The sequence below is a fragment of the Mauremys mutica genome, chromosome 1 (genome assembly GCF_020497125.1).
Source record: "Mauremys mutica isolate MM-2020 ecotype Southern chromosome 1, ASM2049712v1, whole genome shotgun sequence".
NCBI classification, from domain to species: Eukaryota; Metazoa; Chordata; order Testudines; family Geoemydidae; genus Mauremys; species Mauremys mutica.
The window spans coordinates 215,714,359-215,739,177 of NC_059072.1; the positions used below are offsets into that span (position 1 = coordinate 215,714,359).

Consider the following 24,819-nt stretch of genomic DNA (forward strand, 5'->3'; position numbering starts at 1 on the left):
TTCCTATAAGTATTGAGATGTCAAACCACAAATGAATACTGCAGCAACTATCTGATATAAAATATGTTGAATTAATATCCGTTACACACAAAGAAATACACAAATTAACTTACCCAGCAACTGATGCATTACATTATGGTTCTATTTACTTAGCAAAGAACATAATTATCCTTTATTTCAATATTGTGTTCACACAGTTTACCATATTACTGTGTTTTTTTCCCCCTTTGGAACTAAACAATCAGAACTGTTGTAACACTTTCAGGAATAAATAAAACAAGTCTGGCCGCTATAGTATCTCACTGGTTTATAATTGGCCAGGTCCTGCCACTGCAATATTTAATATTTTCCAATAAACATCAGTTGAATACAATTAAGCACTGAATGACTCAGGGGTCTCTTATTTGGATACAAAATCTGTGTTCTTGTAGCAGGTGCAAACATATGGCGGCCACCTCCAGCAAACTTATGGCAGTGTGGTCCAGAGCCTACGGCATGAACTTGAATCAAATGATATGGGCTCTGTTCCTAACTATGCCACTAGCTGTGTCTGACCTTGAACAAGTCACTTAACCTCTTTGTGCTTCAGTTTGCAAATATGGGCACTTGTCCACCATTGTAAAGTGCTTTGAAATATATAGATGAGATTGCTATAAAACTAATGTGTTTATTATTATTCTATGGTTAGTTACCAATGAGATGAGGAAGCAAACAGTAAATTGTTGGATTCTGATGTTATCTGAGTTAACTGTATGTACAGATTATCTAACAAGTGGAATTTGAAATGAAAACTATGGGGAGAGTTTGTGCAAAAGAGCTCGTGTCCCACTTTCTGGTCTGTAGGCACAGCTTAGGACATGACATAAGCACAGGAGTGGCTCCAGGCCCCAGCACGCCAAGCGTATGCTTGGGGTGGCATGCCGCGGGGGGCGCTCTGCTGGTCGCCGGGAGGGTGGCAGGCGGCTCCGGTGGACCTCCCGCAGGCATGCCTGTGGAGGATCCACTGTTCCCGTGGCTCCGGTGGAGCATCCACAGGCACACCTGCGGGAGGTCCACCGGAGCCGCAGGACCGGCGACCGGCAGAGCGCCCCCTGCGGCATGCCGCCGTGCTTGGGCTGGTGAAATTGCTAGAGCTGCCCCTGCATAAGCAACAGTTTAGCAACATCCTTCATTTAATTGGGGCAAAGTTACATCAGTCATCTAATTACTTGTACGTCATCTAATTACTTGTTTGCTTGGAGGTTGGACTCTACATCTACAATAATGAGGGCTGAATAGAGACCCAGCTACCAGTCTAGTCCTAACTAACTGTCAAAGAGGTAAAAATGAGACTAGAAATGAAGAAATGTTCTGAGGTTCATTATCCCATGGCACATAGATTACTTATTTCCTGAACCATACATGACAATGTAAAATCTACACAGCCAGGTATGGACTGTTGTACTCCATCTATGAAGAAGAAGATGTCCTTTTTCAGTTAGCACTTGGCATATTACTTTTTTCAAGGCATAGCATTTTGGCAGGTAGTTCTCTCTTGTCTAGAGATTTACTCAGATGTAAAGAGAAGATTGTGTATGTACATATGTTCATGTAAATGCTCCCAATCACTGCCTCAGTGCCCCTCTGAAATCAGGATATGATGTTGCCAGGGTCTTTGCCCATAGCACCCCCTACTGATCGCTTCTTTGGTCCTCTGATGGCCAGTATCTGTCCTTGACTTAGCCCTGTGGCTAAGGTCAGGTCTAGTTTGAACCTGCTTCTGATGTAACCAAAAGTTTCAACAAAAGTTCACACAAACCAAAGGTTCTTTTGTTACTCTTGGGCTCCTCTTCAACCTGCCCACCAGGTTCAGGCTTTGCTGGACAAAGGCCTAATGATTACCACAAAGATGTAATTTAAAGCTCAGACAACCTCTTTAAAATCCCTTCTTAGACTGATGAACTCTCAGCCATCCTGAGCAGACTGTCCCGGTAGGGAAGAGCTTATGTAAGGAACAAAAATAAAACCCTATAATACATACTGAATAAACAGGCACATAAACAGTGTTTCAAATTTGCAGATGCAGTTACTGGGAGATAGAAATCTGCAGCTACCATTAAAAGATAAAATAAAAATAGCAAAGGGGGAGGCTTTGTTACCTAATGTCAACTTGAAGTTTTTGCTGCAATAGTAATCCAGCAGCAGTGGGGGGAAATGTCAGTCCGTTTTTCAGAACTTCTCAGTAAAACTAAACAAATTGTAAATGAATATGTCAAGACAAGAAATACAAACTTTAATATATTTAAAGGAACCAGAGCAAGTAATAATCTCTCTTTTATTAAAACTGGCTTGAAAGATCTGTTGAGATCAGCACCACTGTTTCTCCTTATTGTTTCATAAAATTAGGCATCAAATAGACTGGAAGGAATGCTTGATAAGTTTAGAGTGTTACATAGGTAATATCCCTTGGCATTCTTTTGCCAATACACTGTAGCTTTCGTCTTTCTTCTAGAAGTTTCTCTTCCACCCCAGTTCAGGAAATCACTTAAGCATATGCTTAACCAGAGACTTAAGCATGTGCTTAAAGTTAAGCACATGCATAAGAACTTTGTGGAATCATGGCCTTAGTCTCTAGCTTCCGGGCATAGGCATAGTTTGATGTATGTATTTTGGGGGGCAGCTAGAGTTGCCAAATTTCTAATAGCAGAAAACCAAACACCCTTGCCCTGCCCCGCCCGTTTCTGAGGCCCTGCCCCTATCCCGCCCATTCACCAAGGCCCCTCCCCCCTGCTTAGTCCATCCCTCCTCCTTCCCTCCCTCACTCTCCCCTACCCTCACTCACTACCTCATTTTCACTGGGCTGTCGCAGGGGGTTGGATACAGGAGCGGGCGAGGGCTCTGTGGTGGGACTGTGGATGAGGAGTTTGGGGTACAGGAGGGCTCTGGACGGAGGGATGGGGCCAAGGGGTTCAAAGTGTGGGAGGAGGCTCCAAGCTGAGGCAAAGGATTGGGCTGTGGGAGGGGGGAACTGGCTCTGGTCTGGGAATGCAGGCTCCAGGGTGAGGCAAGAAATAAGGTGTTCAGGGTGTGGGGTGGGGCTCCAGGATGGGGCAGAGGGTTGGCGTGCAGGGAGGGGTTGTCATGGGTCTACCCTCACTTGAAACTGGGGGGTTTCAAGGTGAGGACCCGCATGCCACCATGTCAAAGGTCTCACCCCCACTTGGAACTGTTGGGCTCCAATGTGGGGACCTGACTTGGTTTCCCTCTAAACTAAAATTCTAGTTTAGATCTAGTAAGCTGCCACCACTCAATCAGGAAATGTGGATTGAGACACAGTCCTTCCCCAAAATCCTAGGGGATTCCAAGAGCCCCAAATCCATGGAGAAACAAACCATTCCCCCTGCTTCCTCCCCCCTCCCTTTTCCTAGGAGAGAGATACCTGATTCAAACTGCTTGAATCAAACCCAGGAGGAACTGTCTCTTCCCCCCTCACCTTCCCCTGAATTTCCACAGAAGAAGGAATTAACCAAGTCCAAAGAAAAGAAAAGAATTTATTAAGAGAACAAAAAGAAAATACAGAATCTCTATGAGCCCAAGCTGGACACTCATAGGGTATAACCTTATCAATCTCTGGAGAGAATCCCCTCTCCCCGTTTCTTTCTCAGTGAAAGCAAAGTAACAGCAAACAGGAATAAAGAATTTCCTTTAGCAAACACACAATTGCAAATATAGAAATCAAATCATAAGACTAATTCGCCTTTCTAATTAATACTCACTATTAATTAGTAGAAACTACTCCAGGAGAACTTGAACATGGGTGGCAAGTTTGTAAAAATTTTGGTGGGGCCCAGAACCCACCCCCAACTCCGCCCCCCCCAACTCCGCCCCCACCTGCCTAAGGCTCTGGGAGGGGGCTCAGTGGGGGAGGTCTGGGGTGCAGTTCCTGGGCTGGGGATTAGGGTGCAGGAAGGGTGCTGGGTGCAGGCTCTGGGCTGGGGCAGGGGGTGGGTGTGCAGGAGGAGGTGAAAGGTGCAGGCTTTGGGATGGAGTTTGGGGTTGGGAAGGGGTGTGTGGGAAGGGGGAGGGAGTTTGGGGATAGGAGGGAGTGCAGGGGTGAGGACTGTGGGGCTGAGGATGAGGGGTACATGATGCAGGAGGGGGCTCAGGGCTAGGGAAGAGGGTTGGGCTGTGGGGTGAGGGCTGTGGATGAGGGGTTCATGATGCGAGGGGGCTCAGGGCTAGGGAAGAGGGTTGGGCTGTGGGTGAGGGCGGTGGATGAGGGGTTCATGATGAGAGGGGCTCAGGGCTAGGGAAGAGGGTTGGGCTGTGGGTGAGGCTGTGGATGAGGGGTTCATGATGCAGGAGGGGGCTCAGGGGCTAGGGCAGAGGTTTTGGAGTGTGGGGGTGAGGGCTGTGGATGAGGGGTTCATGATGTGGGGGCGCTCAGGGCTGGGGCAGAGGATTAGGGTGCGGGGGGATGAGGGGTTCATGATGTGGGGGCGCTCAGGGCTGGGGCAGAGGATTAGGGTGCGGGGGGATGAGGGCTCTGGCTGGGGCTGAGGATTAGGGTGCAGGGGGATGAGGGGTTCATGATGTGGGGGCGCTCAGGGCTGGGGCAGAGGATTAGGGTGCAGGGGGATGAGGGGTTCATGATGTGGGGGCGCTCAGGGCTGGGGCAGAGGATTAGGGTGCGGGGGGATGAGGGCTCTGGCTGGGGCTGAGGATTAGGGTGCAGGGGGATGAGGGCTCTGGCTGGGGCTGAGGATTAGGGTGACGGGGGAATAGGGGTTCATGATGTGGGGGTGCTCAGGGCTGGGGCTGAAGATTAGGGTGCAGGGGACGCCCGGTTCATGATGTGGGGGGGCTCAGGGCTGGGGCTGAGGATTAGGGTGCGGGGGGAATGATGGCTCTGGCTGGGGCTGAGGGTTTGGGGTTGGAGAGGCTCAGGGTAAGGGCAGCCTGCCTTGCCAGTACTGGCGGTGGGCAGGCACTAGGACCCTGCGGCAGCAGACAGCAAATCTGCTGGGAGCCCTCCGGGCAGCAGGCAGGGGAGAGGCGTGCTGCGTTCTGTCAGGCAGGGACGCAACACAACGCGGCGGGGGGGGGGGAACACGCGGAGGGGGGGTGGCAGGCGGGGGCTGGGACCTGCTCCAGGCAGGGTCGCGGCAGCGGGGGGAGACCTGCGGTGGCCGGGGCCGATCCAGGCAGGACCGGGGGGGGGGGGGCGGGAAGAGACCCAGCTCCAACTATTGCTAGAGCAGGGCGCCCAGCCCTGAATATTGCTGGGGCCCGGGCTCCACACAAATATATAACCTGCCGCCCATGAACTTGGAGACATGACTGGTCTCTTTTAGATTCAAAAGAGTACCTGAGACAAACAAAGAAAACACAGACAAAGGCTTCCCTCCACAGAGATTTGAAAAAATCTTGTCTCTGATTGGTCCTCGGGTCAGGTGGTCATCAGGTACTACATGTTAACCCTTTACAGGTAAAAGAGACCTTAACCCTTAACTATCTGTTTATGACAGGGGTGTGTGAAGGCTCCAGCTGGGGGTGTGGGCTTTGAGGTGGGGCCAGAGATGAGAGGTTTGGGTGCAGGAGGGGGCTCCAGGCTGGGGCCAAGTGGTTTTGAGTGTGGGATGGGATTGGGGGTTGGATATAGGAGGGAGTAAGGACTCCAGATGGGTGGGTGCAGATTCTGGGGTGGGGCCAGAAATGAGGGGTTCAGGGTGAGGGAGGGGGCTGGGCAGAGGATTGGGGCGTGGGAGGAGGTTTGTGTACAGGAGGGGGCTCAGGGCTGGGGCAGGAGGTAGGATGTGGGAGGGGATGTGGGCTCCAAGAGAGAGTTTGGGTACAGAAGGGGGCTCAGGGGTGCAGGCAGGTCCGGGCTAATGGAAGCTGCACAGCTGGCATTCGGCATGGAGGCAGTGTGCAGAGCCGTATGGCCACCCCTGTGGCTAGGCGCTGGAGGGACATGTTACTGCTTCTGGGAGCCGCACGAAGCTGGGTAGGGAGCCTGCCTGCCCTGCTGCTCTTCCAACCGGACTATTAACGACCCAGTCAGCGGTACTGATCGCAGCCACGAGGGTCCCTCTTCAATTGAATGTTCTGGTCAAAAACTGGGCACCTGGCATAGAATCATAGAATATCAGGGTTGGAAGAGACCTCAGGAGGTCATCTAGTCCAACCCCCTGCTCAAAGGAGACCAACACCAACTAAATCATCACAGGCAGAGCTTTGTCAAGCCAGGCCTTAAAAACCTCTAAGGAAGGAGATTCCACCACCTCCCTAGGTAACCCATTCCAATGCTTCACCACCTAATATCCAACCTAGACCTCCCACACTTCATCTTGAGACCACTGCTTGTTCTGTCATCTGCCACCACTGAGGACAGCATCGCTCCATCCTCTTTGGAACCCCCCTTCAGGTAGTTGAAGGCTGCTATCAAATCCCCCCTCATTCTTCTCTTCTGCAGACTAAACAAGCCCAGTTCCCTCAGCCTCTCCTCGTAAGTCACGTGCCCCAACCCCCTAATCACCTTTGTTGATCTCCCACTGGATTCTCTCCTATTTGTCCACATCCTTTCTGTAGTGGGGGGGCTAAAACTGGATGCAATACGCCAGATGTTCACCAGTGCCAAATAGAGGGGAATAATCACTTCCCTCAATCTGCTGGCAATGCTCCAACTAATGCAGCCCAATATGCCGTTAGCCTTCTTGGCAACAAGGGCACACTGTTGACTCATATCCAGCTTCTCATCCACCATAATCCCCAGGTCCTTTTCTGCAGAACCGTCACTTAGCCAGTCAGTCCCAGCCTATAGCAGTACATAGGATTCTTCCGTCCTAAGTGCAGGACTCTGCACTTGTCCTTGTTGAACCTCATCAGAATTTCTTGGCCCAATCCTCCAATTTTCTTTAGGTCACTCTGGACCCTATCCCTACCCTCCAGCATATCTACCTCTCTCCCCAGCTTAGTGTCATCTGCAAACTTGCTGAGGGTGCAATCCGTCACATCATCCAGATAATTAATTAAGATGTTCAACAAAACCGGCCTTAGAACTGACCCCTGGGGCATTCTGCTTGATACTGGCAGCCAACTAGACATCGATCCATTAATTACTACCCATTGAACCCAAGGATCTATCCAGCTTTCTATCCACTTTATAGTCCATTCATCCAATCCATACTTTTTTAACTTGCTGGCCAGAATACTGTGGGAGACCATATCGAAAGCTTTGCTAAAGTCAAGGTATATCATGTCCACCCCCCACTTTCCCCACATTCAAAGAGCCAGTTATCTCATCACCAGTTAGGTTGGTCATGCATGACTTGCCCTTTTTAATCCATACTGATTGTTCCTGATCACCTTCCTCTCCTCCAAATGCTGCAAAATGGATTCCTTGAGGACCTGCTCCATGATTTTTCCTGGGACTGAGGTGAGGCTGACCAGTCTGGAGCTCTCCAGAATTTCCTTCTTCCCTTTCTTAAAGATGGGCACTATATTTGCCTTTTTCCAATTGTCTGGGACCTCCCTCAATTGCCATGAGTTTTCAAAAATAATGGCCAATGGCTCTGCAATCACATCAGCCGACTACCTCAGCACCCTCGGATGCATTGGATCTGGACCTATGGACTTGTGCCTGTCTAGCTTTTCTAAATAGTCCTTAACCTGTTCTTTCACCACTGAGGGCTGCTCACCTCCTCCCCACACTGTGCCGCCCAGTGCAGCAGTCTGGAAGCTGACCTTGTCTGTGAAGACCAAGGCAAAAAAAGCATTGAGTACTTCAGTTTTTTCCACATCATCTGTCACTAGGTTGCCTCCCCCATTCAGTAAGAGTCCCACACTTGCGCTGACCTTCTTGTTACTAACATACCTGTAGAAATCCTTCTTGTTACCCTTCACATCCCTTGCTAGCTGCAACTCCAATTGTGCTTTGGTGTTCCTGATTACACCCCGGCATGCTTGAGCAATATTTTTATTCTTCTCCCCTGTCATCTGTCCAAGTTTCCACTTCTTGTAAGCTTCCTTTTTGTGTTTAAGCTCACCAAATATTTCTCTGTTAAGCCAAGCTGGTCACCTGCCATATTTACTATTTCTGCACATGGGGATGGGATCCGTAGGGGCAGCTCCGGTCAGGCCAAAGGCTGTGCATGGGGGGCAAATTCCATGCCTACAAGAGGCTTTCAGTTTGGGAGGGCAACACCCCCCCCCAACCGAAGTCCATGCTTCCATGCTCTTCTCTGTTTTATTTTCTTTGGTATTAGTGCTCTGTCTCTCCCTGTAGATTTCTAGGGCCATACAATACTCTTTTCTCAGGGCCCTGCTAATTGGCCTGAGGTCTCTGTGTCTTACATTGTTTCTTAGTCTTTACTATTTTATTTCATTCTGTTTCTCTCTTAGGCCCTTTACCCTCTAGCACACTCCATCTGTTTTGAGTTCTGTGTTCCCAGATGTCCCAGATGAGCGGATAGGATAATATGCCATAAAAATTGAAAAATGCTTAGAAAATAGTATCCTGTTTCATAGTAATAATCCTTTTATTGGTCTCATCCATTCCAGAATGGAGAATATAATATGAATGACTACCTGCCTGCAACAGCAAGTGAAAAGCGAGATTTTTCTCCTCAGCCAAGTTTTACCCCCTCCCCCTTCAAAACTCGTTTCTCTGTCATTTCTTCAGAGGGAAAATTGGGGAACTAATTTAATCAAAAGTGCATTTTTTTGTATAAATCAAGAAAAAAAAATATGTTGTCCAATGGTTAGTGAATTCAGACAATGGCATTGTTGCCATCTCTTAATATTTTAGTACAACTGATAACATCTGGGGTTTTTATTAAAGTCCCAGCTCCTGGAGTTCTATGAGATGCATCAGAATCTCCTCTTTAATTTAAAAGCAGAAATAAGCTTCTAGCCCATATGATTGTGGGGAACGGCTTGAAAAAATGACCAAGTCCACTGTAAAGTTTAAAAAACCAGAAGGCAAATTAAAATAAATCCTACTATTATTATTTAATCTCCAGATTCTTAAGCCAGTCTCATGATTTTGAAGATCCCGACTCTCATTTCTGAACACTTGAGGTATGCAATATTGCCATAGTAGGGACAACAGTAAGGAGTGTCTGCTTTGCTCCTCGCTGGGCAAGACACTTTTTTTTCCAATTCTGTCTCTATTCTTTTCAATGTCACCTTCACAATTATGGTATCCATGGCAATAGCACTACAATCTGTCCTGAGCTAATTTCCAACGTCAATATGCTCTCCTCATTTACATCTCCCCCAAACACCATCTTCTTCCACAACACCTACAAGAAACAGATTAAATCATCTATTCATTAAAAATAATTAATATATTACCTTCTACTTTACCTGTAGGTAAGCGACTGAGTATAATGTGGGAGGGCCATAAAGAGACTAGAATTGAAATTGTTGGTTGCTGCAGTGCAAGGTTAGAGAATGATGGTGGAAGACATGTAACTTAATTAGGATTTATTTTCATTGTATGTTCTTTGGGGCAGGACTATATCTATGGGCATGTCTACACTTACCTCCGGAGTGATCGATCCAGTGGGGGTCGATTTATCATGTCTAGTGAAGACGCAATAAATCAACCGCTGAACACTCTCCCGTCGACTCTGGTACTCCACTGGAGCAAGAAGCGTAGGGGAGTGTCAGCCATCGACCTACCATAGTGAAGTAGCTCTAGCATAGCTGAAGTTGTATAACTTAGACCGACTTAGTCCAACCACCTGCTCAAAGCAGGACCAACCCCTGTAATGTACTAGGTGGTCTAGCTATGCTTTGGTGCTGTTAAACACTTGGGGGAAGCTGCTGTCCCATTTTAAATGGCCATGTCTTCCTGCAAATATTAATTGTACATGATCCTGCAATTCTAAATCACAGCCTTATGAATTCATATTCAGGCAAGTCATGTAGACCTCCTGTAAAATGCAAAAAAAATCTGTGTTTGAGAGTTCTCAACTTAGTTCACATTTTCTTCAATTTTCAGTAGAGCAGGAGGTTTAATTTCATCCATAACAACACAGAAATCGTCTCTCTCCTTGTATGTCACACCATTTTGGCTGCTTTTTAAAAAAATCCCTTTGGATTTTCTTCAGCTCTTTGTGTCATGTAAAGATTAGTAATCACAGACAACAGCAATGTCAGCTAAAGCAACAGAAGTGTCTGTGGTTTGACCTTTATTCAACACGTCAGAACAGTACTTACCTCAGTGCTGTATATTTTATAGCCCCTATACTCTTTCCAATCAGGGGGATCCCTCAAGATTCCGGAGAAGGAAATTCATTTCCCAGGTTTGTATTTCAATCTGTCAGTCTTATTTTTCCCCCTGGAAAGACTGGTCTGTTTCCATTTCCTTCTTCATTTCAGCCTTTTGTCCTCTCTCCCCCCTACCCCCACCCCTTCTCTGTCTGTATCTTACTCTGTTTCTTTTTTTTTCCCTTCCCCACTCACAAATCCCCATATCCCTGTGTTCACTGCTGGAAGCACTCTGGAAATAGAGAGAGAGGATTATTTTGCTGACCATATGCAAACCTGTTTTCCTTGGGGTGCTAGCAATAGCAGGGTCTTTTTATACACTAAGTAGAATCATACAGTTCTAGTTAGCTGCTGGCACAGCTGGGGAAAGTACTACAGTACAGGAGAACAGACTTAATTTTGCCAGGTGGATTGCTTTGTATTCCCCCTACCCTTCCTTGGGTTATTTAAAAACAAAAACAAAGCATGTTCCTATGCCCATATTACATGCTTGTTCAGTAATAGAATTGTTGGTATAGCTATTTTTCTTAATGATAAATTTGTAAGGTAACCTAACATTGGCATAACAAAATGCAAATAAAAATCACAATAGATTAGTCTGAATGTTTTCTTTTCCCTATATTTAAAGGTGGTAGTTGTATAATCCAAGACCCCTTTTAGGCAGAGCTCTTTTAAAAAAGAATTGATACTCAGGTACCTGCCATTCTGCGTAGTAGCTTTATTTATTCTTCCCAAAGCTTCATACATCTTAAAATACACTTTTCTTATGACCTTGAAAACACTACATATTTCTTTGCCACCTCTCTAAATCCTTTGTTTCTGAAGACTTATTGCAATGTCGATCCACTGAAGACATTCAATCTGTTTGAGAAAGAAGACTTAATTGCACTACTGCCAGAGAGAAAGCAGACTTGTCCGGGTTAGGGATGAGTCCTGTGGCAGCAGCATCAGGATTCTTGTGTAATTCTCAGTTGCTGATTAATAGAAGGGTTCCTTCCAAGCCCTTTAAAAATCAATGGCACTTTTTTTAAAGATTTACTTATAACACATTTGTAATTAAAATGTCCTGCTGGAGACGCTGCCATGCTGTGTTTTTATTTCCTTTCTGAAAGCTTTACAAAAAAGCTCACATTATTTTGTCAAGTCGAATTTGTTGACTGTCTCAGATTAACTTGCACTAAAGGTTTTGGTTAAAATTAATGTGTCATAGAAGGAGGGAAAGGTAGACACATTTATTTGTTACTTTTACTTTTGCTGTTTTGGTTACAAAGCAATATGATTATAATAATCATTATATTCCGTTACCAAAATGTTGTCATGCTCTTTTTCTCAAATGCTGCATTTAAAGTCTTTATGGATGAGATTCATGCTTATGTAGAGGGCTTGCATGAGGTCTGTGCATCACTTAATCCCTCCAAATAATGCTTAAGTGAGATTTGAGATATACTTGTGTCTTATGCTGGCTCCCTGCACAAGGGTGACTTTTATCCTACAAGATTAAGCCAAGAGGGGAAAAAAAGCATGTAACTGTACTATTTCAGCATTGTATCTATGCCAGCATTTTAAATATCAAATCCACTTTTCATAAATGATGATTACATACATTTTTTGTTACACTGGCCATTCAGTTTTAGGCCTTGATTCAGGAAATCACTTAAAGGCTAATGTGATCACTAAGGCAATGTCTGGCTACAAAATTAGTCAACCTAAGTTACGTTGGCATACGGCCGTCACAGTTATTACATTTGTAAACAGGGTCTGAATGAATTCTCCCCTGACAGCCAGCTGGGAGTGGGAGAGACTTCAGGAATAAACTGTATTCACATGAACACACCTACTCTGCTTAGATACCAAGCAGATAGAGCAGTGTTTCTCAAAGTAATCAACTTTGGCTGGTGTTGGGCTACAAATCACTTCAGTACTGAATGCAGGGGTAGTGAAATGCTGTTACCAATGTTGTTGTCATTATTGTATGAATAAAGGGGAGCAGAACTGTGCTTAACCTATCCGAAATGAGGGGGTCACCCTCATCTGAAAGGACCTCGATAAGCCACGGGTGCGAATGCTAGAGCGCCATGAAAGTAAGAAGGGTGGGGACAGGTGTCCGAGCCAGGAGGTGTGGACTCTCTCTCAGGTTTTGTCTACACTGTCAGACCGTTTGTGAAAGACAAAACTTGTGTTGTTCAGAGGTGCTAAACACACACACACACACACACACAGAGAAATCAAAATTGTTGTCGCTGACAAGCGTTGGTGTAAACAGTGCTTTGTCTGCAGGAATGCTGTCTTGCCAACAATGCTAATGCTGATCATTGGGACTGGAAGTTTTCTGTCAGCAGGAGTGCTCTCTCCTGCCGACAAACAGTGGCTACATTGCATGCCTTTTACCGGCATGGCTGGAGCTGCACAGCCGTGTCACTAAAAGCTGCATAGTGTAGACATAGCCTCAGAGTCCTCAGTGTGGTTTAACCTGTTCCTCCCCACTGTTCTGAGAGCTAAATAGGCTTCATTAGGAGCCTCTTTGTTATGTTAAAGTGCTCAAATGAGAGCTGAAATTACTTGAGATGGGACAGTGTTTCTACCCCAGCCTGCAAAGAGCTGAAAATTACTAAGGCTATGGCTACACTTGCACTTCAAAGCGCTGCCGCGGCAGCGCTTTGAAGCGCTAAGTGTAGTCAAAGCGCCCCAGCGCTGTCCGTACTCCACCTCCCTGTGGGGAATAACGTACAGCGCTGGGAGCCGCTCCCAGCGCTGGGGCTTTGACCACACTGGCGCTTTGCAGCGCCGCAATTTGCAGCGCTGGAGAGGGTGTGTTTTCACACCCTGCTGCAGCGCTGCAAATTTGCAAGTGTAGCCATGGCCTAAGTCACTGATGTGTAGAGGTCACAGCAAAGAACCAGGTGGCACGAGAAGGTGCCTGACAGTCAGCCGGCGAACGAGCAGATGGCAAGGCAATGAGTGGCTGGCAGGGGGGCCAGCAAAGAGGAACCGTGGTTGGCGGGAGGGCCAGGTGGCAAGGAACTACGGCTGGCAGGGCAGCCAGCCAGAGCAAGTGCAAGCAAAGTGCCTTCTTTCCCGGGTGGGCAGTGAACTCACACAGTTGCACCTCTGAACCCTGGGTCCTCACTGACCAAGGACAACCACTGTGAGTGGGGTATGGTGAGGGAGCAGAGAGGGGCACAGAAAAGGAACTTTTGGTTGTAGAACCCAAGAACATGAGGCGGAAGGCACTGCCCCATGGACTGTGCAGGGTGGGCGTCCTGCTCACAGTTTTATGTTTATGAATCCTGCTTGTGACATTTCCCCTAATTAATGTTGGGTGACTTCCCTCCTTTCATTAAAAGTTTCTTCTCTACATTCAGACTCTGTGCTTATGAGTAGGAAAATATTGCCTCTGAGAGTTGTCCAGAGGCGGTGTGTAATTTTCCCAAGGTTACTGGGTGGGGGCTCGAGCTGGTTCTGTGTTGTATTGTTGAAAAGGAACTGCTAGATATTGTACCCAGGCCTGGTTGCTGGTGGCTTCACCTGGCAGAAGGGTTACACATTGCTTGTGCATGTGCACACTATGCTTCTTGTGTCAGTGGTGCATGTCCTCATCGGGGCACTTGGGTATAGAACTTTTTATTGGCCTCTGCGGGTGATTGTCTGATGTCCTAAATCGCGCTCCTGTGTTGACCACTGTAAAACATGCTGTCGGAGCTGTCCATCATACTAAACACACTGTAAGAAATGGAGCAGATTGAATATTATTTGTTAAATTGAAAATTTAACTGAGATTAGAAGGGGTTGTGAATCTATTCAGTATCATCTGACACATTTCACAAGCAATCAAATGGCAATGTATGGGTTATTAGCTTAGTGGCTTATGTTGAAGCTTCAGATTTGGTTTGAGTGAGCTGCACGGAGCACTGGAGTGATTGAGTGAGTAACTCTGAACAGAAAAAAACAACCCATTAAACTTCCTTATTGAGTGACTGATTCACTGCCTCTCACACCCACACAGATCTGTGATAAAAGGCCCAGTTATATCTAGGGCGTGGCTTAATCTTCAGTGAATCAAAATACAGATATTTCATGACAAATCAATATCTGAAGCTTCACAAATAAGCAAGTATATTGTGCTCAGAGACAGACGAATCAACCCAGAATCTTAGCATCCACAAAACAGTCATTAGTTTTTGTTCTGGTTCTCGGCCAGCTCTAATACAAAGTCACAAAAGTCACAGCTCTAATACAAAATATCAGTTATCAAATAAATGTGAAGGTAAAACCATACATCAGCTAAGCTTTATAAAAATCACCTTGCTGTTTCATCCTACTTTATTCATTAGTCAGTTACATAAGCATTAACTTAAAAACCACCTTTTTTCATCCTCTTCAGCCAGTGAAAAGCAAGGGAGGAAATCTTACTTCCCCCCCGCTTCCTGATATCTGGTATGATTCAATATGTGTCCTGTAAGGTTCTGAATGTTTCAATTAACATGGATTCAGATGACAGCTGCGGGTGTTCAGCTCATCTACAGTTTGAGCATAAGACTTGGAAGTGACACTTCACTGTTTTCTGATTGTTTTGGGGTTTTGTTTCTCACCTTTGTGTAAAAGATCCTCCTTGAAGTTTAAAATTAATATTTCTCTCCTTTGTCATTTGGCAAATATTAATTAATTTTCCTGTTGTTTTTTTCCCTGCAACTTAATCAGCAAGCCTAGTTTGTCTCCCAGCTTTATGGATGTTGTCAATAACTAAGTGTAGACTTCTGCTATAACAGTATAAATTAATAGTGGGAGCACAAAAATATTTGGCTTTTTATACGTTTCAGACAGATAATGACTATCTTGTAATTTAGAGAATTAATGTGTGGTGTGCATTCCTCACCAAGTGAAAATCATTTTAAGTTACTTTGAAATTAGGGTCTCAGCTACTAGACAGTGCCTGTTCAACAAGGACATTTGTGAGAAGAGTCTTATTTGTATCAATTTATATGCAAGCTATTCTCCTGTTTCATCTTGTAGGACAACTGCTATATTTAGTAGAGCAATGTTTTGACATATTCTGCATTTTTAAAATGTACAAGTGCTCACAACTCCATGGTTCTAACCAGGGGTGGCTCTATGTATTTTGCCACCCCAAGCATGGCAGTCAGGCGGCTTTTGATGGCGCACCTGCGGGAGGTCTGCTGGTAACGCGGATTCGGCGGCATGCCTGCGAGAGGTCCGCTGGTCCCACGCCTTCGGCGTACCCGCTGCCGAATTGCCGCTGAAGTCGCGGGACTGGCAGACCTCCCACAGGCATGCCGCCAAAGGCAGCCTGACTGCCGCCCTCACGGCAACTAGCAGGCTGCCCCCGGCGGCTTGCCGCCCCAGGCATGCGCTTGGTGCACTGGTGCCTGGAGCCGCCCCTGGTTCTAACCTCACATTTTAATAAGAGTGATATTGTGAAATATTACCATTTCTATCATTTGCTGGTTTAGCTAACAACATGCCATTATTATATTTATTTCAGTTTGGGAGGCACTATATTGAAGACCTTTTTAATGATTTTCGAGATGGACGAAGACTTCTGGAGCTCCTTGAAGGTTTTACAGGCCAAAAACTTGTATGTATACATTTTTGTAATTACAAACCTTACTGTACTTTTCCACATGACAGTCTTGTAAGATATTGATAGTTGGCTAAAATCACACTAGTATTTCTCAATGGATACATCTGACAAAGTGCTGAGCACTCCTGTGAGGTGCCGAGCATCCTCAACTAATCCTGCCTTGAGCGAGAGTTGAAGGAACTCAGCACCTGTTAGGATTAAGCCTCTAATCCTGAGTCATGCTGAACACCATCAACACCTATTGACTTTAGTAGGAGTTGAGGCCAGTGCTTAATTTGTAACAAAAGACATGCCGGAGCTCAAGCAAAGTTTTTACTTTCATAACTGACGCAGCAAGCCTAGAGGTGCCAGGGCTATGAACTACCAAGCTTAGAGGTGCCGGGGCTCAGCCCTGACACAAATTAAGCACTGGTGGAGGCTCTCGGCATCTCTGAGGATAGGGACCTAAATTGGACAGGTGCCACAGTTAAGTATGTATTCTAAAAGTGAATTTCATCTTGGACCCCTTGTTCTCTAATATTTTTTGTTTAGTACCTCACTAGGGATGTTTGCTTAAAAACCTTGTGGACCTATTTTAGAAACATTTTGTGACAACATTCATTTTTACAATTTATGCTATCTGATCAGCCACATATGATGAAATATGTCAGTGACTGCCATATATGCAGCTAATTATGGGAAAACCTCAAAAGCTTTGATAAATCATATTTTGGAGATTTGTTCTAACTTGTACTCAGCATAACTTTTTCCCTTCTTTTTATTGTTTGAGCATAATATATTTCTCCCCCTCCAACATATATCTTTGCTTATATTTTGTATTTGTTTGGGGATGCTTTTTTCTTTAAATTTAATTCTTTTTTTAATAAATACATAAATACAAATCTTCCTCTTTGAGAAATAATGGCAGAAGGTAGTAATCCATCTGCATGAGGACTCTGGGTTGCTAATGTTAGCGTAGCTGAATCAAATGCTAGCAAAGATGGGATATTTCTTTTTTTAAAAAATATTCTTACTGTAGATAGGATTTGAGAAGGATTCTGCCTTCCTAAAGCAGAATTAATCCGGGCGCTCTCCCTGGACTGGTGAGCACAATTGAGTTTGGGAGTAGCAGGTTCATAATAGTGCAGGTGCAAATGGTAACATTATGGCCATGCTCTAAGGATGTAAAGCAGACATCCCCTTTGTACGCTAAAGGAAAGTTAGGCTTTCTCAGTTAAATAGTTTAACTCTGATATACAGAAATTGGTTTTATAATAAATTGTGTAGAATTAGACAGACTTTTTTTCACAGAGCTGACATTTAAAATATATGTCTTCAAGTAAACTGATTAATATTAAAGGGAATCAAATCTGCCCTTACTAACATGTAAATACTAAAATAACACAGCAAAAATCTTTGGATTCTTGTTTCTTGCATTTCCTTTTCGTTTTTCGTGAGCTTGAGAGCTTTCTCAAACTTTCTCATAAATGTAGGGAAACAAGCTGACAACATGAGTCAAATTCCAGAGAGGAGATACTTGCAAATATTATACATGCTGATGCTTATCTGGTTGGTTGTCATGGTAATGTTCCTAAATTGTTCTGTGGCAGGGGAGATTAATCATAATAAAAATAACCTGAATTTATCTGATTCCTATATACATTTTGATCATATGTTCACTGAAAAAATGTCAATAACTATTTTAGCCCTCAAATTAAGATCGTTTGTTTAACAATTGTCTTTATTTTGTAGTTTAAATTCTACTTTGCATAGATATAGAAATAATTATAGTATTGTCTCCAAAATAGTCATAAGTTTGTAAAATACAAATCCATGAACTTAAAGAAGTGGTCTCATTATATTCAGCATTTATTTTTAATTTAAATGTGCTTACAGGCAAAAGAAAAGGGCTCCACAAGAGTTCATGCTCTGAACAATGTCAACAAAGCACTGCAGGTCTTGCAGAAAAATAACGTAAGTGATCACCTGGACAAGGTCAGAACACGCATTAGACATCATGCTTAATGTTTTATAAGTGATAGCTCAACCCTTGGATACAGGATACAGTTTCAAAAGTCCACTATACATCAAAGCAATGGTACTAATGTGAATTAACTTATCTGTGGGTTCTGCAACACGGCTGTCTGTTTGTGCCGAATATAATTCAGATGTTTTCTGGCAGCAGGTTTTAAAGTAGCTGAATAATAAATCTGTAATAAATTCTATTTGAAGTCTGATCCAGTGCAATTCTTTGTTAATGTGGTGTTACAATAAATATTACAAGTGTTCATTACCATAAGTCCTCCTTAGTAAAATAGGAGTTGATTCTAGCTATCAGAATTTCAACTCATTAAACAGTTGCTTTCAAAATATGGTGGAGTGATGTCTAAAAATCTGAGGTTTTTCTTAGGAGAAACAATTTCTAGTATATTTCCTTAGGTGTTTATGGGATAACAACATTAAAGATTTGAGCCAGATTAAAAAAAACCCCACACATTCCATTCTATTCTGTTAAGATTCACACTTCAGGCCAATATGCTTCTTATAATGTTGGAGTAAATATTCCCTTAGTATTTACCTCTTACAAGCATTCTAATTGACCAATAACTTTATCAGACATGTTTAGTGGCCAACTAATTATATCACAACCCCCTGCCTCCCCAATAATAGATTCAAAAAAATAATAACATTCACTTAAAACCCAGTAAGCTGTGATAGAATAGTAATCACGCATTCTGAGCCGCATATTCTGTTGGTACAGTAAGTCTTTCAATGTGCTTGAGTTCAGCTGGTACATGGATTCATTGATTTTCTAACTCTAAGGTAACGTGTACCTAGCTGAGCATTTGTGCATAAGTCAAAATGATTTAACGGGAGTGTTAAATTGGTAATAGAGATCTTTACAAGAGGCCATACATTTTTAATTATTTTTTTAAAGTTGCTAATTCTGCATCACTGAAAGGATGCTATGTACATCAGACAATTGTATATCACTCTGAAAAAATTCAATGGTCAAATATTTGTCAATGTGCTAAAAACTCTTCATTACATGCACACAGTATAATATTACTTTTAAAAAATGTTTAAAACATCTGTTTTCTGGGGCATTAGGAAAATTTGCTAGTGGGTTGTTCATTTAAATTCCAGCACACAGCTACAGTACCTTTCTAATGTATACAGGAAGTACAGCTCATACAGCAAGCTTTTAAATAATGTTATGAGTATGTCAAGGTTGTTCAGAACAGGGTTAAAATTGACCCTTTTAATAGGTTAAGGCTTTATCACGTATATTATGCAGTGTCAGATTATACAACTAAAAGCCCTCTCTAAAAAACCTTCTCCCACAATTGTAGTTTTTTGAATCCATAGCCTCTGAATGATCACACATGTAGGATGTTTATACTGCTAAGCTTCAGAAACCTCTGAAAAGCAGCATCTGTTGGGTCCAGGAGTTCCCCATTACAGCACCAAATACTTGGCGCCAAGACTCTAAAAGGAGCATGTGGTTCCAAGTACTTCTGCTAAACTTTAGAGTCCTAAAAGAAGAGAAGAAGGTGAATGGGTAGCATAAATAAGCAGAGGAGACTATATTCCAAGAATTTCTGGTGAGTATCTTAAAATTGCTTCTCTATAGTCCCAGGGATTATAGTAAGGGGACGTAATGGGGAAGCCTGCTCCTTCTCTCTGGTTTGGGGGAGCAGTCCTTCTCCACAGCTCCCCCTCAGTGATGGCTGGGGAAGTGAGAATCCCACTTGTGGCAATCTAATGATCAGTCCATATGGTAAGTGAACTGTGAAGCTGTAATGAAACAGCAAAGAGTCCTGTGGCACCTTATAGACTAACAGACATATTGGAGCATGAGCTTTCGTGGGTGAATACCCACTCTGACGAACAGGGCCGGTGCAACCATTTAGGCAACCTAGGCAGTCGCCTAGGGCGCTCGCATTTGGGGGGCGCCATTTTCTTCGGCAGTGACCGCGGCGGCCGGATCTTCGGCTGCCCCGGTCGCCGCTGGCATTTAGGCGAAGGGAGCTGGGGCAGGGGAGCGCGGGGAGGGCTGCCTGCAGCAAGTAAGGGGGGGGTGGCACGCAGGGGAACTCCCCGCTCCAGCTCACCCCTGCCTCTCCTCCTCCGCGAGCACGCCGTGGCCGCTTCACTTCTTCCGCCTCCCAGGCTTGCGGCGCCAATCAGCTTAGGTGCCGCAAGCCTGGGAGGTGGGAGAAGTGAAGCAGCTGCAGTGTGCTCGGGGTACTCATGCTCATGTGCGGAGCAGGGAGGGAGCTGCTGCAAAGGGGGCGCCTCAGGGCACAGGGAGGGGAGCTGCTGCGGGGGGGGCACCTCAGGGCGGGGGCACCGGGGGGGGGGGGCGGGCGCAAGGTGGAAGTTTCGCCTAGGGCACGAAACATCCTTGCACCAGCCCTGCTGACGAAGTGGGTATTCTCCCACGAAAGCTCATGCTCCAATACGTCTGTTAGTCTATAAGGTGCCACAGGACTCTTTGCTGCTTTTACAGATCCAGACTAACATGGCTACCCCTCTGATACTTGTAATGAAACAGGCATTGCAGGACTGCCCTTGAATCTAGATGCTAAATTGAGAGAATAGTGCTGTGTAAGATTATGTACAAATCTCCAGGTAGAAGCCCTACGGGTTTCTAAAATGGAAATGTTCTGAAGGCAGGCAACTTATTCCACTTTAGCCCTGGTAGACTGACTTCTAAGACCCTGAGGTATTGTTATTCTGGCTTATGTATAACAAGTCTCAATGGCCAGCCAAATGCATTGTGACAAAATATGTGTGGATTTGGCATTCTGTTTACACTGATCCTTAAGGGATACAGAATGTGTAGGGGATGTCCTAAATGATTTCAGCCTAGGCAAGTCAAACTTCAGAGCCCATTTGTCATCTAGGGAATGGCATCTAACGTCCTCGTGGAAAGTGTACTGAGAGACTGCTGATCTGATTCTGATCTGACTCAGACACTGCTATTTGTAACAGTTTAATAATTCTCAAAGAAAAAAAAGTCATTCTGAGTTCTCTGATTTTTTCAGTTAAGAAAAAGAAGTTACATTTTTTGGGAAAATTCTGGCTTTGGGCATGAGGCTAGTGTAAATGACCCACACGCAGGTGTATAGCAACTCTGCAAAATCAGCCTGTGCCCTTGTGGTGGCTACTTTTGGCAATCATGCAGAAATTATTTCTACTAGTTTCAGGAGTTAGCTGTGTGGTACAGGGCTCCATGAGTCCACACGCTGAGTGCAGATCATGATGTTGACCCCATAGTCTCACTCTAGATACAGTTTTGGCCATACAGGAGTTGGACTTGCATGTTAAAAAAGATACTTGAGAAAGGTGTTTCAAACTCAGGATATGATTTCACGAGGTGTTGCCTCTTTTGCTATGCTGAGCACCCTGGTCTCCCAATGTAAGAAATGATAAGTGAAGATGCTCAACACTTCGCAAAGAGTACTCAGCATCTTGAAGGACAAGGCCCCCAGGGGGAGGCTATTACCCCAGAGTAATATGCTGGAGTGCCAAATTCAGAGAGCCAGATTTGGAAATGCAGTAGGGTGTGCTCCAGGCAACAAGCCCTGCCCTCCTCCCTGTCCTCCAAAATGCATCATCTGCTGGCAAAACTCTCAATGACTTCAGTATGGGTATCTCGTACATCTCAAAACAGTTAACGAAACATTACATTGCAATCACAAAGTCAGGAAAGGAGAAAATAGGATCTCCCACATAAATGTTAAAGGGGTGGGCTGTACATATGTTCTTTTCTTTTTTTCCTTGCTGAATATGCATTGCAATATTACTAGAGGGTTTTTATTTTTGGTAAAATGTAATTGTAAAACAAAATGTGCTAAGTGACAGTTTTGAAGTTGCTGTGGGAACCTTATTGTGTGTATTTCCTTGAAGTGTCTGTCTGTGATTTTTAATTGTGCAGTCTTAATATTGCATTAACATGTAGGGGTGGAATTGTATTTAATTATTGTATTTTAACTTTATATATTCACTTAACTTTAGAGCTTGGATAATTATGTCTTCATATCGCTAACTCTGCCTCTTGCTTTTTGCCAGCACTTTAATTGTTCCATTTCTCAAATAAGCATTGAATGTTTACTTTTGCCAATGTATGCACCCTCACAAAAACAAAACACCCCAACCTATTATAATATTTTAAAATGTGGTTTAAACAAAGTGGTTCAAGATTAATCAGATAACTACTTTAAATGCCTATATTTCTCAAAATCCAAAATAAATTAAATTTTTGTCATGGTTTCTTTCACAAAATGCACTAGTATCCAAATACTTTTTCATACCTACTTATTTTGCATTTCTCCAATAGGTTGATTTGGTGAATATTGGAAGCACAGACATAGTGGATGGAAATCATAAACTGACCCTTGGACTGATCTGGAGTATAATTCTCCATTGGCAGGTAAGGAATACTGTTGAAGGTTCTCTCCAAAATGTGTGTTACATGATCCTTGCATGTTGTTACCCACCCACAACCTATAAAACAACATAGGCATTTCAAACAAAATAAGGCCATTCATCAAGCCCTCATTTCTTAAATTAGCAAATTTGATAATGGTTTGTTTGCATATTATCTGGGACATTAAGAATCAGCAGATTATAAAATAGGTTATGGAGCATTAATAGCAGCTTTTCTAATTTTACTGTGAGTTGTTGCAAAAATAATACAGTTTTTACAAAGCAAAATCAATAGACAAAACTAATGTGGAAGAATTGTTCACCTTTTTAATAACAGAAGAAGAATGACTTTTTTGTTTTTCTTTTTCTGTTAAATACTCAAGTCATCATACATTTGCTGTTTTGGTTTTTAAATACTATTGACCCACCCAGTCACAGATGTTGTTAGAACCCTGCAAAAAGCAGCTGAAGTTTTAATAACTCCTTGAGGCAGGTGTGGCCCATTTAGCTCCACCCTAGGCATAAGGGAGATAGGCCTTGCCTTCTAGAGAGAATGGGAATTAGCACAGAGCAGATCAAGCAATGAGACCACAGAAACACATATGCTCAGGTAGGAAGCTTAGGATGATGTTAACCCTTTCTGATATACCATTAAAGCTTTATTCCAGGAAGGGCTTGACATTAGTTTAGGGTGTATGTGCTTCTTTGACAATGGGATAGGGATTCCTACTAAGTATATTACATATGCGTGCACACACACAACCAAAAAACCAACCAGTTAGGGCATTTTAGCATTTTGGCAAAAGATAAGCAAGATTGGCTCATTGCAACATGAAAAACAATGCTGATAAGCCCCAAACACCCATACAAAAAGGACAATCATCTACCATTCCCACCCACATGTAAATTCACAGAAAAGGGAACAGTGGTTTTCTGCAGGAGAGGCCTTAAAATGTGTTATTTTGATTCACTCCTATCCTTCACTTCCATACTTCTCTTATTTGGTTTAGCTGGTGGGATTACTCATTGCTTTGAAGGATGTAGAGTACTGAATCTGAAGCACAGGTAATGGGAGTATGAACACTGGACCATATGTAACTGTGAAAACTTCTAGCAAAAATGTGAGCAATACATGTTTTAATGTATATAAACTACAGATAGATGTGAGTGTGCTTTTTCTGCAGACTCATATACTGTCTTTTTCCTCCACATTGTTTTGAGTTATGGAAATCTTTACTGCTAGTTATTTTTTTTTCTGGCCCTCCCATTCCCAGCATTCCTCTCATGGTGTGTGTTTATGTACAGAAAACACACTTATTAATTCCCTGGCACAATAGGTATGCAGGGGCGGCTCTAGGTATTTTGCTGCCCCAAGAACGGCAGGCAGGAGGTCCCGCGGATTTGGTGGCACGCCTGCGGGAGGTCCGCCGAAGCTGCAGGACCAACGGACCCTCCGCAGGCATGCCACTGAAGGCAGCCTGCTTGCCACCCTTGCGGCGACCGGCAGAGCGCCCCCTGTGGCTTGCCTCCCCAAGCACACGCTTGGCGTGCTGGTGCCTGGAGCTGACCCAGTATGTATGGATACTCAGCTACACGTCTGATCTTTCAGTGCCTGCTTGGTTAGTGCAAATTTAGCTACTCTGCCCATCATGAAATAAGAAACAGTAACAATATCCACCAGCCTGAACTGCTATCTGGAGCTGGACTCAGGATGTATGCTTTTGGTCCACGGTTTTTGCACTGGGTTCTGCAGGGGTCTCATCTTTCCCCTCAGGATATGCTGCAAGGAAGAACTGGGTCCCCGGGATTTTCTTTGTTTCTCCAAACAGTAACTCTCCTTTCTCTGCAGGGAATCGCTGTACCCTCCATGTTGCTCTGTTTCTCTTAGTATACATAATGTAAGCTATTTGGATCAGTGGAAGTTTGCAAACTAATGTAGTGGTTTCAGATTTACTCCTAGTACAATTTCATTGATTTCAGTAGCGTTACACCAGGAGGAAATTGTTCAATAACATACTTAATGTGTTGTTGCATATGTGAGTTGCTCAGATTTGGAACCACCATTTCATTTTCTCTGTTGACTCTGAGATTAGTTTGGTTCATGTCCTTTTCACTCTGGATCTGATCCTCTTTCACTAGTGTCATAGAATACATTCACTGTTAGGATAAACTCATTGTGCATGCTCTGGTTTCCTGGTAGGAACTAAAAATGAACTAGCATCTGTAAATTGAAATGCAATCCTATGCGAAAGCTGTGGTTTCTTGCATCAATGATGTATGCTGCTTCGTTTGAAAGTACCTCTTTAAAATGCCACAGAAACATGAGAGGTACATGAAAAAGGATGATTGGGTTGGGCTTTAAGGTACTAGCAGTCTCCAATCCTGCAAACACTGTGCATGCACTTAACTTTACATATGTGATAGTGCCACTGTAAGCAATAGGACTACTCTTGTGTAACACAAAGTATGTGTGTGTTTGTAGGATCTGAGCTGAGTTCTCATTTTCACAAAAACCTCTCAGCAAATAGGTTTGGCTCTTTCACTTTGTC

At 44.0% G+C, this 24,819-nt stretch overlaps 1 protein-coding gene across 12 annotated transcripts in view; it reads left to right on the forward strand.

The window, feature by feature from the left end:
* DMD (dystrophin) overlaps positions 1-24,819 on the forward strand; it is a 2,044,659-nt gene that overhangs the window by 554,451 nt on the left and 1,465,389 nt on the right. For 11 of the 12 annotated variants that reach the window (XM_044996713.1, XM_044997415.1, XM_045002732.1 and 8 more), the window contains 3 exons: positions 15,758-15,850; positions 17,732-17,809; positions 22,182-22,274. In XM_044996713.1, coding sequence (XP_044852648.1) covers positions 15,758-15,850; positions 17,732-17,809; positions 22,182-22,274 — 264 coding nt within the window. Of the gene's footprint in view, positions 1-15,757; positions 15,851-17,731; positions 17,810-22,181; positions 22,275-22,825; positions 22,881-24,819 lie in introns of those variants that run through there. The other variant, XM_045001460.1, reaches the window with a different exon arrangement.